General features: G+C 37.0%; 1 protein-coding gene across 1 annotated transcript in view; it reads left to right on the top strand.

Moving 5' to 3' along the window:
- Positions 1-868: 868 nt before the first annotated feature.
- The window catches only part of LOC141516641 (steroid transmembrane transporter SLC22A24-like), a 28,691-nt gene continuing 12,221 nt past the window's right edge, over positions 869-17,338 (top strand). Inside the window, exons 1-5 of the mRNA XM_074227647.1 lie at positions 869-1,630; positions 3,995-4,098; positions 12,733-12,887; positions 12,965-13,133; positions 16,398-16,515. Of these exons, the coding sequence (XP_074083748.1) occupies positions 1,229-1,630; positions 3,995-4,098; positions 12,733-12,887; positions 12,965-13,133; positions 16,398-16,515 (948 nt within the window). The 5' untranslated portion in view covers positions 869-1,228. The remainder of the gene's footprint in view (positions 1,631-3,994; positions 4,099-12,732; positions 12,888-12,964; positions 13,134-16,397; positions 16,516-17,338) is intronic.

Here is a 17,338-nt window from a genome sequence, read left to right as displayed (position 1 = left end):
TTTGAAAGATCAGGACCCAGTGAAATCAAAGGGGCCTATGAGGAAGGGGTTTTTTTTTGTTTTTGTTTTTTTTAGTTTTTGCAAGGCAATGGGGTTAAGTGACTTGCCCAGGGCCACACAGCTAGGTAATTATTAAGTGTCTGAGGCCAGATTTGAACTCAGGTACTCCTGACTCCAAGGCTGGTACTCTATCCACTGTGCCACCTAGACACCCCATGAGGAAGTTTTAAACTACTGTAGATATTTAACACTTATTGAAGTGCCACAAAATTCATGAATTGAATGGGAAGCCCTAAGTCAGAGTTCAGGTGAGTCCAGGAAGAAACCATGGGCCCTAAGGGCTTATCAGAGAGGAAGACCTAGGCTGAGGGAAATTCCCAGGAAAGGAGAACTCTTTTCACCCCTGCCCCTCAAGATGCCCCTCAGATCTATCCATGGACATCATAACATGGCATAAACAGTTCAATAAAACTGAAAATGATCATGTCTGATGTATTAAGTAACAGGCTGACCCCAAGATTCCCCCTAGCTCCCTTATCTCTATAGAAAAGTATGGAATTGGGATCTAGGTCTTTGGGATCAGGGTTGCCCTTTGGATTACATCTGTGTTTAGGGAGTGAGAGTGAAACTCCAACAGAGTCCACCTAACATTCATTCCCCCAAATTGCCTGTCACTGATCTGGGAGCTGACCCTCCATGAGCTTCCTGCAGCTCATCCCTTGTCTGTCAGCTAACTCAACCATATTAAAAAGTACCCAGCTTCAATCTGAAGTTGATTTTTAACCAAAACATTATGTAAATTTGTTTGTCATACTCGACACAGAAAACTGACACTACTCTGTCTGGCTTAGAGTGAAAACATTTTCTTTCCATTTTTCTTTCTAGGTTTCTTGTGAAAGTTGAAGTTCTACTGGGGATCCTTTGGGCACAAAGAATGGACATTTAGATGCCCAAGTTTGGTGCTGATGTATCCTTCCAGCCAATTACTAAACTTGGGCAAATTTTTGTTGGTGATCGGTGTGAAGAATTTTAGCATCTCTAATTCCACACAGACACAAGAACATTCTGCTTTCAGTGCTCCATCAATGTGAAAAGAATAATTCTGGGTGAAGTGTCTACTCTGATCTCAAAAAATACATCCTATGTTTTGTTGCAGTTAAATGAATACTTTCCTTATTCAGTAATTCTCCAAAGAAATTCTCTTCTTGAAATTAGCATCCCAATCCTGATGGCCTTTGAGGATCTCCTACCTGAAGTTGGAGCTAGGGGAAGATTCCACGTCCTTCAGGACATTTCTTTGGGTATCTCTCTAATATTTGTTGGTTGCCATTTTCTGATAGAGAACTTTACAGCCTTTGTCCCCGAGCACCGGTGTCGAATTCCCTTTCTTGACAATACCTCGGCTTTGTTCAATGTCAGTACGAATCTTAATTTCAGTTCCCTCCTAAAGCTTTCCATTCCCCTAGATTCCAAGGGGAAGCTAGAGAGATGTCTCCGGTTCTCCTGGCCACAGTGGCTACCCTTGTCTCCAAATGTCACAGGTCAAAATCGAAGTCAACTGGAGACAGAGCCATGTGTGGATGGTTGGGTTTATGACCAAAGCATCATCACTTCTTCCATTGTAACTGAGGTAAGAGGTTCTTCCTGCTGCCCTCTTTCCTTCCCAGGAAGATTCATTTTTTCTTTGGAAAAGGTAGCACTGATTTGAAACTTGATTTCCTTGCGGAATGATAGAATAGTCTTTCTCTTCTCTGCCACTCTTCCAGTTCAGTTTCCTTTGTGATAAAATTTTAGGGAAGAATTCATTGACTGGGTCCTGCTGCCAATTACATAATCAACAATGCAGGGAGAGCTATTCTGCAGTCTCATCTGTAGTGGGGTGGGGAGTTAGAATGCTTAGGACTGCAGCATCCTTATATAGACTATGAAATAGGCAGTATGGGTACAATGGAAAGCAGGATGGAAGATGAGGATTTTCACATTAGAAGGGGAAACATAAGAATGTCTGGCTGAGGAAGGTCAGATTCAAAACTAGCTTCAAATTTATGCCTTGGCTATTAAATTGGTACAATGGAGGCTCTGTCCTCTTCTTATCATAGTGGAGAAAGAATTTAAGGTTAGGATTAGAGTTAAGATAGGGTTTTTTCCTATCACAGTTGTTAACAGAATTTTATTGAACTGTTCTCTAATCTGGGGGAAATGGAGCATGTCAGGGACAGGTCAGTAATCAAGTAGCAGTCATATTAATTAGTTTCACTGTAAGGAACACAGTTGCAAATCAGGAAGGAATTCTCTTGATCAGAATTCCACTTTGCTATAGGGAAGACAGAATATATATATGAATCACAAGTGAAAAGAGAAGGGAAAAGTGGATCACAACATAATTCTTTCTAAGACTTGAGAGGCTTTTCTCCTGTAAACCCAAAAGGGCAAGAAAGTACAGGCATCCTCAAGTCCTGTGAGCACAGTAAGCTGGTTGTTCAGTCTTAGGAATACTTTATTATTTTGCCTGGGTACAGAACAGGTTATACAATTTTTAAAATTTTCTTTACTTCATACGGGCAGGCACAGTTCAGTACAAGCCTCTCAGGGTGGTTGACAAATCAAATCACTTCAACTGTATTGTTCTCAGTCAGAGCCTGAGAAATTAAAATTATTTGCATATTTATTGCACATATATTGATTAATATGAAAATCAAAATCTCCTTTCCACACAACTTCATAAAAGCAGCAAGATTCTTTTTTTAAATTTGTTTTTTCACATCACTGCAATTGTCTTGTTGTAAAAAAAACATACACCCCCCCCACATACACACAGAAAAAGAAACCTCAAGAAAAATTAAGTGAGAGAAAAAAAAAGTATGCTTCAGTCTGTATTCAGCTACAATCACAGCTCTGTCTTTGGGATGGGGAGCATTCTTTATCATAAGTCCATCAGAGAAATTTCTTCATTATTTTTTCCCCCATAGTTGCCATTGCTAGCTCTGTTTCCCTCCATCCTATTCTTCCCCATCCCCATTTATTCTATTCTCTCTCTCCTTTAAACCTGTCCCTCCTCAAAAATGTATTATATCTGACTACCTTCTCCCATGATCTTCCCTCTCTCCTATCACCTATACCACCTTTCCTTCCCCCTGCCCCTTTCTCCCATCCCTTTCCTTTTCTATTTTCCTCAAAGGTAAGATAGATTTCTATACTCAATTGAGTGTGTCTGTTATTTCATCTCCGAGCCACTTCTGATGAGGGTGAAGACTCACTCATTCTCCCTCCCCCTCCCCCTTCCACTTCACTGCAAAAAAGCTTTTTCTTACCTCTTTTATGTGAAATAACAGCTCATTCCAGATCTCCTTTCCCTTTCTTCCAGTACATCCTTTTCTTGCCCTTTAACTCCATCTTTATACTATATCTTCAAATTCAGCTCCTTCCTGTGCCTTATCTGTATATACTCCTTTCAACTGCCTTAATAAATGAGAAGATTCATATAAGCCATCAATATCATTTTCCCATGTAGGAATACAAGTATTTCAAAATCATTAAATTCCTCATAATTTGTCCTCCATGTTCATCCAATCCATGCTTCACTGAGTCCTATATTTGAAGATCAAACATTTTGCTCAACTTTGGTTGTTTCAATAGAAAAATTTGAAATTCCCCTTTTTAATTGAATGTCCATCTTTTCCCCTGAAAGAGTATGTTCAAATTTGCTGGGTAGTTTATTATTACTTATAATCCAAGCTCTTTTGTCTTCCAGAATAACATATCTATCAGGGCAATTTTCCTGGAGAATTTCTTGAAAAATGAAGTCTGGGCTCTTTTCCTGGTCATGACTTTCTTTCTTTTTTTTTTTTTTTTCTGGTCATGACTTTCAAGTAGCCCAATAATTTTTAAATTATCTCTCCTGGATCTGTTTTTCAGGTCAGAAGGCAGCAAGATTCTTGAGTCCCATATTCTCTTGCCTTACTTTAATATCTGATGCTCTCATCTTTTCTTTCAGTGGAATCTGGTGTGTGGCTTCCAAACTCTGAAGTCCTTGTCTCAGTCAATATTTTTTGCTGGGAATCTGGTAGGGTATGTTACATGGGGCTTTCTCTCAGACAGGTGAGTTTCACTGGAACATAGATATTTCTGAAATCCAGGGAACCTATGTCCTAGAACTATAAGTTGGAAGATGATACTATATATCACTTAGTCCATCCCATTCATTTGACAATGGTAGAAATCAAGACCCAAGGCAGTAAAGAGATTTGTCACATAGCTAGAGTAAAAAGAAAAATTTGAACCAAGGTCTCTCTGATTTCTGATTTCAAGTCTATCATTCTTTTTTTTATACAATAATTCTATAAGAATTTTATTTTATTATTTTATTGAATATTTTTTATATAATCTTTTTGAGTTTTAAAATTTTCCCCCAATCTCACTCCCCCATAGAAGACAGTTTGCTAGTCTTTACATCATTCCCATAGTATGCATTGATCTAATTTGAATGTGATGAGAGAGAAATCTTATTCCTAAGGAAGAAACATATGGTATGAGATATAGCAGAATTGCATAATAAGACATTTTAAAAAAAAAATAAAGGTAATAGTCCTTGGTCTTTGTTCAAACTCCACAATTCTTTCTCAGGGTACAGATAGCAATCTCTGTCACAGATACCCCAAAATTGTGCCTGATTGTTGCCCTGTTGGTATGAGCAAGTCCATTAAGGTTGATCATCACAACCATGTTGCTGTAAGGGTGTACAATATTCTGGTTCTGATCATCTCACTCAGCATGAGTTCATATAAATCCTTCCAGACTTCCCTGAATTCCCATCCCTCCTGGGTTCTAATAGTGTTCTATCACATACATATACCACAGTTTGTTAAGCCATTCCCCAATTGATGGACATTCCCTCAGTTTCCATTTCTTTGCCACCACAAACAGAGCTGCTATGAACATTTTTGTACAGGTGATGTTTTAACCCCTTTTCATAATCTCAGGGTATAGACCCAGTAGTGGTATTGCTGGATCAAAGGGTATGTTCTCCAGAAAGGTTGGATGAGTTCACAGTTCCACCAACAGTGTATTAGTGTCCTAGATTTCCCATATACCTTCCAACATTGCTCATTGTCCTTTCTGGTCATATTGGTCAGGCTGAGAGGTGTAAGGTGGTACTTCAAAGATGTTTTAATTTGCATTTCTCTAATAATTAGTGATTTAGAGCATTTTTTCATATGATTATGGATTGCTTTGATTTCCTCATCTGTAAATTGCCTTTGCATATCCTTTAACCATTTGTCTATTGGGGAATGGCTAATCTTTTTTTAAAAAAATTTGACTCATTGCTCTGTATATTTTGGAGATGCACCCTTTATCAGAGACACTAGTCATAAAAATTGTTTCCCAATTTACTACATTTCTTTTGATCTTGGTCATAGTAGTTTTGTTTGTGCAAAAGCCTTTTAATTTAATGTAATCAAAATTATCTAGTTTGTTTTAAATGATTTTAACCATCTCTTCCTGGGTCATAAACAGCTTCTCTTTCCATAGATCTGACAAGTATACTACTATTTGATCTTCTAGTTTGCTTATAATATTGTTTTTTATGTCTAAATCTTGTATCTATTTTCATCTTATCTTGGTAAAGGGTGTGAGGTGTTTGTCTAATCCAAGTTTCTTCCATACTAACTTCCAATTTTCCCAACAGTTTTTATCGAAGAGAGAGTTTTTATCCCAATAGCTGGATTCTTTGGGTTTATCAAACAGCAGATTATTATAATTGTTTCCTGCTATTACACTTAGTCTATTCCACTGATCCATGACTCTATTTCTTAGTCAGTACCATACAGTTTTGATGACTGATGCTTTATAATATCATTTTAGATCTGGTAGGGCTAAGCCACCTTCTTTTGCACTTTTTTCATTAAATCCCTGGAGATTCTCAACTTTTTATTTCTCCACATGAATTTACTTACAATTTTCCCTGACTCATTAAAGTAATTCTTTGGGATTTTGATTGGTAGGGCACTAAACAAGTAGTTTAATTTTGGTAGGATTGTCATTTATATTATATTTTCTCAGTCTATCCATGAGCAGTTAATATTTGCCCAGTTATTTAAGTCTGATTTAATTTTTGTAATTGTTTTCAAAAAGTTTCTGAGGGGTGGCTAGGTGGAGCAGTGGATAAAGCACCGGCCCTGGAGTTAGGAGTACCTGGTTTCAAATCCGGTCTCAGACACTTAATAATTACCTAGCTGTGTGGCCTTGGACAAGCCACTTAACCCCATTTGCCTTGCAAAAACCTAAAAACAAAAAACATAAAAAAAGTTTCTGAGTCTGCCTTGGCAAATAGACTCCCAGGTGTTTTATATAGTCTGAGGTTACTTTGAATGGGATTTCTCTTTCTAGCTCTTTCTACTGCATCTTGCTAGTCACATATAGAAATGTTGAGGATTTATGAGAGTTTATTTTATATCCTGTGACTTTGCTAAAGTTGCTAATTATTTCTAATAGTGTTTTAGATGATTTTTTTGGATTCTCTAGGTAAACCATCATGTCATCTGCAAAGAGTGAGTGTTTTGTCTCTTCCTTCTCTATTCTAATTCCTTCAATTTCTTTTACTTCTCTAATTGCTGAAGCTAACATTTCTAATATGATATTGAATAGTAGTGGTCATAGTGGGCATCCTTGTTTCACCCCTGATCTTATTGGGAATGCCTCTAGCCTATCCTCATAGTATATAATGCTTGTTGATGGTTTCAGATAGATACTGCTTATTATTCTAAGGAATGATCCATTTATTCCTATACTCTCTAGTGTTTTTAGTAGGAATGGGTGCTGTATTTTGTTAAAAGATTTTTCAGCATCTATTGATATGATCATATGATTTCTGATAGGTCTGCTATTGATATAATTAATTATACTGACAGTTTTCCTAATATTGAACCAATCCTGCATTCCTGGAATAAATCTTACTTGATCATAATATATTATCCTAGTGATAACTTGTTGTAGTCATTTTGCTGAGATTTTATTTAAGATTTTTGCATCTACATTCATCAGGGAGATAGGTCTATAATTTTCTTTCTGTTTTTAACTCTTCCTGGTTTAGGTATCAGCACCATATTGGTGTCATAGAAAGAGTTAGGCAGAGTTCCATCTTTACCTATTTTTCCAAATAGTTTATATAGAATTGGGACACGTTGTTCCTTAAATGTTTGATAGAATATATTTGTGAATCCATCTGGCCCAGGAGACTTTTTCTTAGGGAGTTTAATAATGGTTTGTTGAATTTCTTTTTCTGAGATAGGGTTATTTAGGTATTTAATTTCCTCTTCATTTAACCTGGGCAACTTATATATATACATTTCACTTAGATTGTAACATTGATTGGCATAGAGTTGGGCAAAATAATTCTGAATTATTACTTTTATTTTCTCCTTATTGGTGGTGATTTTACCTTTTTCATTTTTGATACTAGCAATTTGGTTTTCTTCTTTCTTTTTTAAAATCAAATTGCCCAGAGGTTTACCAATTTTATTGGTTTTTTCATAAAACCAACTTTTGGTTTTATTTATTAGTTCAATAGTTTTCTTGCTTTCGATTTTGTTAATTTCTAATTTGATATTTAACTGGGTCTTTTAATTTGTTCTTTCTATAATTTTTTAGTTGTATTTTTAGTTTCTTGATTTCCTCTTTCTCTAATTTGTTCATATAAGCGTTTAAAGATATAATATATCCTGACAGTTGCCTTGACTGTATCCCATAGATTTTGGTATGTTGTTTCATTATTGTCATTATCTAGGATAAAATGATTAATTCTTTCTATAATTTATTTGATCCACTCATTCTTTAAAATGAAGTGATTCAGTTTCCAATTAATTTTGGTTCTATATCTTCTTGTTCCAATATTGCATGTGATTTTTATTGCATTATGATCTGAGAAAGATGTATTCACTATTTCTGCCTTTCTGCAATTATTAGGTTTTTATGCCTAGTACATGATCAATTTTTCTGTAAGTGTCATGTACTTCAGAGAAAAAGGATATTCCTTTCTTTCCCTATTCAATTTCCTCCATAAGTCTATCATGCCTAGGTTTTCTAACAGCCTATTTACCTCCTTAACTTCTTTCTTGTTTATTTTATAGTTAGAGTTATCTAAATCTGAGAGCAGGAGGTTGAGGTCTCCCCCTAGTGGAGATTTGCTGTCTGTGTCTTCCTGTCACTCAACTTCTCTAAGAATTTGGATGCTATACCATATTTAATATTGAAATCACTTTATTGTCTATGGTACCTTTAGGAGGATATAGTTTCCTTCATTATCTCTTTTAACACTATCTATTTTTGCAGCTGCTTTGCCTGAGATAAGGATTGCTACCCCTGTTTTTCTCACTTCAGCTGAAGCAAAATATATTTTGCTCCAAACTTTTACCTTTACTCTATATGTATCTTTGTGAACTGCTGAGGGAAGTTGCATTGAACAAGGGTGATCAACTCACAATGTTGTAACTCACAATGTTTCTTAAAGAACAATAGTACTCCATAGCATTTATATATCATAACTTGTTCAACCATTCCTCAATTGTTGGACATTCCCTCAATTTCCAATTCTTTGCCACTACAAAAAGAGCTGGTATGATATTTTGGAACATGTGATTATTTTCCCATTTTTTAGGATTTCTTCTGAGAATAGGCTTGATATTGGTATTGCTGGGCCAAAGGGTATAAACAGTTTTATTGTTCTTTTATTGTATGGTTCCATATTGCTCTCCTGAATGTTTGGAGTGGTTCACAACTCCATCAACAATGCATTAATGTCCCAATCCTCCCACAACCTCTCCAACATTGATCATTTTCCCTTATAGTCGTCTTAGCCAATATGATAGGTGTGAAATAGTATCTTGTAACTGTTTTAATTTGTATTTCCCTAATCAGCAATATTTTAGGGCTTTTTTTATATGATTATATATAGCTTTAATTTCTTCTTTTGAAAACTGCCTGTTCATTTCCTTTGAACATTTATCAACTGGGAAATTACTTGTAACCTTACAATTTGATGGAATACTATTATGCTATTAGGAATGATAAACAGGAGATACACACACACACATATATGTGTGTGTGTGTGTGTGTGTGTGTGTGTGTGTGTGTGTGTGTGTATTTGCTGGGCAATGGGATTAAATGACTTTCCCAAGATCACACTGTTAGGTTAATTATTAGGTATCTGAGGTAGAGTTTGAACTCAGGTCCTCCTGACTCTAGGGCCAGTGCTCTCTATCCACTGTGCCACCTAGCTGTCCCTGAGAAAATCTTAATGTGAATCTAAACAACCTTTAAAAGACTTTCATAATTGTTCTTGTTTTTTATGCCTATGTTTTCCTTAACAAACTGACAAATAAGGAAATATTTTTTGCAAGATTGCATATTTATAATCTATATTATATTGCTTACTCTGGGAAAGAGGAAGGGAGAAAATTTATTACTCAAAATTTTAAAAAAAAGTTAAAATTATGTTTACATGTAATTGGGAAAGATTAAATATTAAGTTTAAAAAAGACAGAAAAGGGCTTGGCATGCCCTCCCAAACAGAAGCGTGAGTCCTCCCTAGACAAGCCATATACTCATTCATCTGAACTATTTAAAAGAAGAAAGAATGAACAGACACAGAGTTGGATACAGAAATATGCTTTGCTCAGCAGGAATAAAAGGTTGGAAAAGAGATATGGAGGTGATTAGAAATTAGATGGAGAGTAAATTAAGGAAGAGATTAGTTCTACATGTGACTTTTTTGGGTGACAAAGTAATCAAAGGAGGCTCATAAATTTGGCAATGAATAAATAAGTTATGGTATATAAATGTGATGGATACTAATGCATTGACCTATTCTCAGCACAATAACTAACCAGTATTATGTAAGACTAGTGTGGAAATATGCTACCTGCCAACTGATAGAGAACTGAAGAATTCAGAGAGCAGAATAAGATAACTTGTTGGATATAGACAATGTGCAAATTTGTTTTGTTTATACATGTTTAAAATGGATTTTATTTTTCTCATGACTTTAATTCTGGGGTGGAGAGTAGTGCAAGTGGTGATTAATTAAACCAGCTAAAAATTTAAAAAAGAATAATAAGGAAATTTGGAAGAAGAGAAAGTTTGGGAGGATAGATAATGAACTTCATTTTGGGCATGTTGAGTTTAAGCCATCTGATATGTCCAATAGGAAGTTGGAGATGCAATATTGGAAGTCAGGAGAGAGTTTAAGGTTGGATATTAGGACTGAGAATAATACGCATCACGAGGTGCTCATTGGTGGGAGCTGATGAGATCACCAAGTACAATTATATATTGAAAGAGGACACAACTGTGGGGAGCACCATGGTTAATGGCTATGACCTGGATGAAGATCCAGCAAAGAAAACTAAGGTGGAACAGACAGGTAGAAAGAAATCCAGAAAAGTATGGTGTCAAGAAAACCTAGAAAGGATAGAGTATCAAAGAGGTGTGATCAACAATGCCGGGAGAGAGATCAAGGAGGATGGATCTTGAAGAAAAGGTCATTGGATAGGGCAGTAAAGAGACCACTGGGAACACCGAAGAGGGCAATGTTTCATTGGATTGATGAAGTAAGAAGTCAAACTGTAGAGTTAAGAAAAGAGTGAGAGGAAAGGAAATGGGGGCATTCTTTGTTCAACCTTCTCAAGGAGTTTAACTACAAAATGGAAGAGAGATCTGGGATATGAACTATTAGGACATGACAACCATCATAACAAAGAGGATTAAGATTTATTTGAAGGAAGCAGGAAACAGCTAATCAATAAGGAGAGATTAAAAATAAATGGCAGGGGAGGGAAGAAATCTGCTAGAGGCAATCTAGTATAACTGTCTCTTTTAATGAATGGAATGGCTAAGTGATTCTCCCTTGCTTCCCCAGAATGCAGATAAGCTGCAGAATGAAAAACTGATCCCAGGTCATTTGAACCCCCCAAATCACATTCTATTCCATCTAGTATTGATTGGTTGGTTCTCCCCCCCCCCCCCCCCCAGGAAAAGTTTGGAATCATTTTTTTTTTAGGTTTTTTCAAGGCAAATGGGGTTAAGTGGCTTTCCCAAGGCCACACAGCTAGGTAAAAGCTTCGAATCATTCAAAGAACTTTGCATTTCAAATAAGCATTTATTAAATGCCTGCTGTGTAGAATATAGTGTACTAGACATTAGGTGACAATATCATTTTTGTCTTTTCATTGGGTGGGCGGGAGTATGATCTTTTCCTTCATATACACTTGTAAAGGGAAGAAATGATTCAGTGGTCAATCGGCCTGCCCCTCTTGGAATGCTATATGCTCTGATATCTTCATCAAGTGAGAACACCTCTGAGCTATCCCTCTGTCAAAGCTACAGCCTGAACGTGAAAAAGTTCAGAATCTATTTCAGAGTGAAACCCATTAGATAGAATGAGTTTATGTGACAGAGGCAGTAATGTGCCTAGAATGCTTAGAGTACTAGGCTTGGATTCAAGAGAATCTGAATTCAAATCCTGCCTTAGATATCTACGAGATTTGTGATCTTGGGCAAATCATTTAACTTTTGTCTGCCTCATTTTCCTCAATTGTAAAATAGGGATCGTAAGTCTACCTTTCTCACAACATTATTGTGAGGATCAAGTGAAGCATTTTTTGTAAAGCTCTTATGATGTTTAATGATGTTTTGTCTTTCATTCTCAAAGAAGACTAAGATATCAGGGAGGTTCTGCCAAGATAAGCCCATGAATTGGATTTGAGGGAGGAGGGTTGTGTGAAGTCATCAGCTTTCTCCTTTGGAACCATCTGAATCCAGTGGCCAAATATGGATCAGGATGACTAGAAATGACCCCAGATGTGAAGCAGTCAGGTTAAATGATTTGTCTGAGGTCACACAATTAGTAAGTATCTGAGGCCAGTGTTCTTAGTGCAACAACTGGTTGTAGTAGGTGCTTAATAAATGTTTGACCTCTTTCCTTTTTTTATTCCTCACACCATTACATCTTCCAGCTCTTCAGAACCAGCCTCCTGACATGTTATGGGTACAATAAACATATTGTCATTCTTGGCAGTGGTCATTCTTGGTGGCTATCACAGAACTTACAAGAACCAAGGATATTGTTAAGAAGGGAAGGGTTCAGTCCCTGGGGTCAGAGGATCTGGGGGTTAGATACTGTGGCTGATAATCCCTGGGGGACCTTGAAGCTATTTAACTAGTTGGGTCTCAGTTTCCTCATCTGAAGCGAAGGGACTGGATTAGATAGTTTCTTTTTTGTTTGTTTTTAATTTTTGCAAAGCAGTGGGGTTAAGTGACTTGCCCAAGTTCACATAGCTAAGTAATTATAAAGTGTCTGGGACCAGTTTTGAACTCAGGTCCTCCTGATTCCAGGACTGGTGCTCTATCCATTGTGCCACCTAATTGCCCCTGGACTTGATTATTTCTAAGGCCCCAGATCTATGACCCTATGATCTCTACTCCATCAAGTTTGTTGGAGCATCATTCACTTAGGAGGAGCTAAATAATAATTTGTTGTTGAATTTTGTTGAACTGAAAACTCAATTAAACCCAGTCGCTACTGGTTTTTGTGACATGGTTCTTGACAAAATAAGGCATAAGAGGAGAAAATGATTAACCAAGTCTGAAATTCAGAAGGTTACCAGGGGTGTGTTGGGTGGAGAGATGATTTTATGCCTCTGCCTTCAAGTCACACCTATCCTATTTCCCATCATGTAGGTTTGGGCGAAAATGGACAATCCTTTCAAGTCTCCTCATGGTGGCTGTCTCCAGTACTGGAGCATTCTTTGTCCAGTCATTCCCTGTTTACTGTTGTTTTCGTTTCCTGCTTGGGTCTTCAATATCAGGATTCTTTCTCTGCAGTGGAACCATGAGTAAGTCTATTTTGGGCATTTGCACTTGAGATCCCATCCTTGTCTGAAATTAATTCTGTGTTGGGGTTCCCTTTCAGTTCAGGAGTGGACCACCAGCCAGTACCGGCCCCTGGTGATAATCATTTTCGGTCTCTGTGTCAGTCTGGGGCACATGCTTCTTGGGGTTGTGACCTATGTCATCCAGGAATGGCGCAAGCTCCAGCTGGTGGTATCTGTTCCCTTGTTCGCCTTCTTACTGACTATTTGGTAAGTACCCATGACATTATAGCTCTCTCTGATATACATATATATATATGTATATAAATATATACATATATGTATTTCTATGTATGTATCAGCATGTATATATCTATATGATAGTTTATTTCAGGATGTTTTGAATCTCATAAGAGGAAAGGAATGTTTCCCATAATGACTTGAGTGCCAATAAGGAATTAAAACCTATGTGTGGATAAAAGTTATTAATGATGAATGGACTTATCCCCCCCCCCCAAATATCCTAAAACGCAAAAGATGAGATAGAAAGTTGATTAAATTTCAAATCATAAGTCATGAATTCAAATCCCACCTTTACCTCTTCTTAGGTGACCTTGGACAAAACCCACCCCTCAGGTCAGACTAAGTGACTTTTAGAATTCCTTCTAGTTCTATAGTTATAATTGTAGGTTAAGATTGAGATTACTCCTAAGTCTAAATCTATGATTCTATGACTTTTTTTAAGTTTTTTTTTTGCAAGGAAATGAGGTTAAGTGACTTGCCCAAGGCCACACAGCTAGGTAATTATTAAGTGTCTGAGGCTGGATTTGAACTCAGGTACTCCTGACTCCAGGGCTGGTGCTCTCTTCATTGCACCACCTAACGGCCCCTCTATGACTTTTTCAATGGGACTGAATAGACAAATTCCCTCTCTGTCTCCTAAGCAATTAGAGAATGTAGACTTTAGAGGAATGGACTTGGAATCAGGAAAATCTCACTTCATATCCTGTCTCGTACATACTAGTTGTGTGAACCCAGAGAGGTTCAGTTTTCTCATCTGTAAAATGGGTAGAGTAAAAATACCTTCCCCCTTGGGTTGTTGTGAGGCTCTAAACATTCCTTTAAGAAAATAAACAGACAATAGCTTCTTGGTTAATACTAGGAAGGAAGGAAGGAAGGAAGGAAGGAAGGAAGGAAGGAAGGAAGGAAGGAAAGATGGAAGGACGAAAATATAGTATCCATGTTATAAATAAAGATATGGTCTCTCTCTCTCTCTCTCTCTCTCTCTCTCTCTCTCTCTCTCTCTCTCCCTCTCTCTCTCAGTATGTAAAAGGGTGAGGGAGGTGACTGAGTAATTATCCACACCCCCATCTAAAATAAGTGATAAAACTCTAGGCCATCATACCAAAATTAAAAGACCCAACCCTCAAGGAGTTAATACCATTAGAGGAGCTTAGAGGTAAGCATATATAAAATCCATATAAAACATGGTTCTGTTTCTAACTGAAACTATCTGTATGACCCTGGGCAAGTCACTATACCTCTCAATGTTCTAGGCAACCCATCAAGACAAAATTGCAGTGGTAGAGACATTTTCATCTCCTTGGAGTTCCCTATTCCAGTGAAATCATAGGTCCAGTCCTCTTTCATGGACCCAATTACAGGAAAAGGATAAAATAAAGAGTAAGAAGATCTGGACTGGCATTCTAACTGTGGATTCCTAGAAGGCTGTCTACCTTTCTGTGTCAAGTGGGTTCCTGAGTGTGCTGGACAGTAACTCCTCCATATACCTGGGTCAATACCTCACCTAGCATGTTTAGGGTAACTGGATCAAGAGAAGTTATTGGAGAAATACTGCTGTATGTTGAAAACCTCTCTTATTACAAATTTGAGCAATGGCAAAAGTGATCACATAAAGGAAATCTTATATAGGTAAAGTGATGAAAATATTCTGGTTTGTTGAATACTTCTGCAGAGTAGGTGTCAAAAATTCCATGCAATACTTTAATGGAAGTCATCAGGAGAATGGAATCATCTGCACAGATGAGGATATAATTTCCTATAGGTAGGATAGAGGGAGAAGATAAGGGGACAGGTACAAGATGAGGATCAAAAAGATTATGGAGAGGAGGCTATGGGAAAATGGGAAAAATGATGAGTGATCAATTAAAAAAGAAAACTTTGGCCAGCTGACTGACTCAGGAAAGAGCAGTATCTAAGTTCTGAAAATGGTTTATTTGAAATAGACAGTGATTTATTTCTCTTTCTTGGTAGAAGAATTATACCTGAAACTTTGACTTGGATTTCTACTCTGAGAATCATTAAATGTCAGAAACTAAAGCATCAATTTTAGAGCCTTAAGGTCTTCTCTGCTTGTCAAGAGGTTTTCTTATGACCTGAACAAACAGATCTATTAATAGTTATAAATCCAATTTAACACGGTAGTTCCTTAAAGCAGCATTAGAAAATTCTTCTTATATTTTAGTACTGTTCGTGACATCAGGAATTGGAGTGATCATTTTTGTATGAAATAAATTCTATAAATTTTGAACAGCTCATTTCTAAGGTTTTTTTGAGCCTCTTATTTCCAAGGAGACTCCTAGCTCATCAAGGTATAAAAGTTTGTTAGGGAATTCTTAAAATGATTTTGCCTTAGCACTAATGATCTGATAGTCATAGAGAGAGTAATCTGTTCTGATGCTCTCCATTGATGGTCTAGAAAGAAATTTGTATTTGCAATATTAAGGGGGCTTGTTAAACACATATCTAATCTTTCTAATAAGGACTGTAGAGATGAAATGTTAGATGAATCCAAGAGGTCTTTGTTTTAACCTCAAAATTGTGATAAGATGATGCTAGACCTGTTGTATTTATTTATTTTTTCTTTTACTAGAGTAGCAAGGAAATGGAGAAGGTTTAGATGATAGCCTGAAAATCCAGGAACCAAGCCATCTCTAACTGAAAAGATCGCTTAGAATGAAGGGAAATGTCCATTTCTTGGGCAGTAATTCAAAACATATTCAAATGTTGTAATTCTTCTATCTACATTTGTATTGCTGCTATATGAAAGGATTTTTGCTGAATTATGCACCTGAGAGTATTACTCTCACGGGTCAGAGGAGAAAGATGAGATTTGTTCCCACTTTGAACTTCCAGGAATGAAATGTTGATTGAAATGCTATGTAATCTATTAACTATTCTAGAAATTTTCCCTGATAGGTCTGTTTGAATATCTATTGGAAATGACAGATTTGAACTAAAAGCAAAATCCTGTTCTGACTTATTTAAAGGGAATCATCAAGAAAGGCTATAGTTGATTAGTATCTCTGGCCATTTTATGAGAGGTGTGAGGCATAATGGAGTGTGAAAGCTTTTACTTGTGAGCTTTCTTTTGCATGTTAATGAATGCAAAATAATCTGTTATAGATTTTTTCTAAAAAAAAAAATCCCTGCATCTGTTGCACACAAGAAATGTGACTTGGAAGAAGGAGAAAATGGAAAATTAATGATACGTGTCCTGTACTATTTCATTAGGTGGTTGCCAGAGTCTCCTAGATGGCTGATTGTCCACAGGAAATATGATGAAGCCTTGAATGTGCTCAGAAAAGTTGCAAAAATCAATGGAGTAAAGGATGAAAACCTGACTGTAGAGGTGAGAGGGGAAGGTGTCAGGGCTTTTCCAATAGCAAAATGATGGGAAATGGCTTTTCAAGTCAAACTGAGTAGCCAGGGGCCTACCAAGAGGAAAATCTAATCTCTGATGATCCTTCTCCATGGACCAGGAATTAATAAGAGATTGGGGGGTGCAGTGGGATACTTTACTTCATGACAAGTAGAGGGAAACAGTGATTGAGGTTCCTGGAGGCAACAGTAAACTTGCCTGTTTGAAGACATCAATATTTGGGACTAGAGGTGTATTAGAGAGGGGAATCAGAGTAAGGGAAGAGATGGAGGTGGGAGGGGTCTCTGAAGCCCTCTACCCTTCTGCCTTCCTCTCAAAACACCTTTCTTCATATTCTTTCTTGTCTTCTCTTTCTTCTTTCTCCTCTTTTTTTTCTTTGCTCTGTGGTTCAATCTGCACACTACCATTCCATTAAGAGACAATGTAAAATGGTTAATGAAAAATTTATATAATAAGTATTCAATGAGATTGTACTTCTAAAGCATGTCATAGTGCTTGCCATATAGTGATAATAAGGGCTTATTTCCTGTCTTCCCCTTGGCCCCATAACAGCCATGACTATGGCTAGGCTACCAAGGATCACCTACTAACATATGCCAAATTTAGAAAGAGAATCCTAATGAAATTTGTATAAAATGAGTTATGCTCTAGGAAGTTACAGGAATACAAGGTGGGCACAGAAGACAACTCCTATTGGGAATGTGGAGAGAATGCTGAAGTTTTCAGATAAGAGACATGAGTTTGAATTCTTCCTCAGTCACATTCTGGCTGACTCATCAGGGGCATATCACTT

Source organism: Macrotis lagotis, chromosome 3 (genome assembly GCF_037893015.1).
Source record: "Macrotis lagotis isolate mMagLag1 chromosome 3, bilby.v1.9.chrom.fasta, whole genome shotgun sequence".
Classification (NCBI taxonomy): Eukaryota; Metazoa; Chordata; class Mammalia; order Peramelemorphia; family Peramelidae; genus Macrotis; species Macrotis lagotis.
The sequence above is the reverse complement of the archived record's forward strand: the minus strand, read 5'-3'. Positions and strand labels throughout refer to the sequence as shown.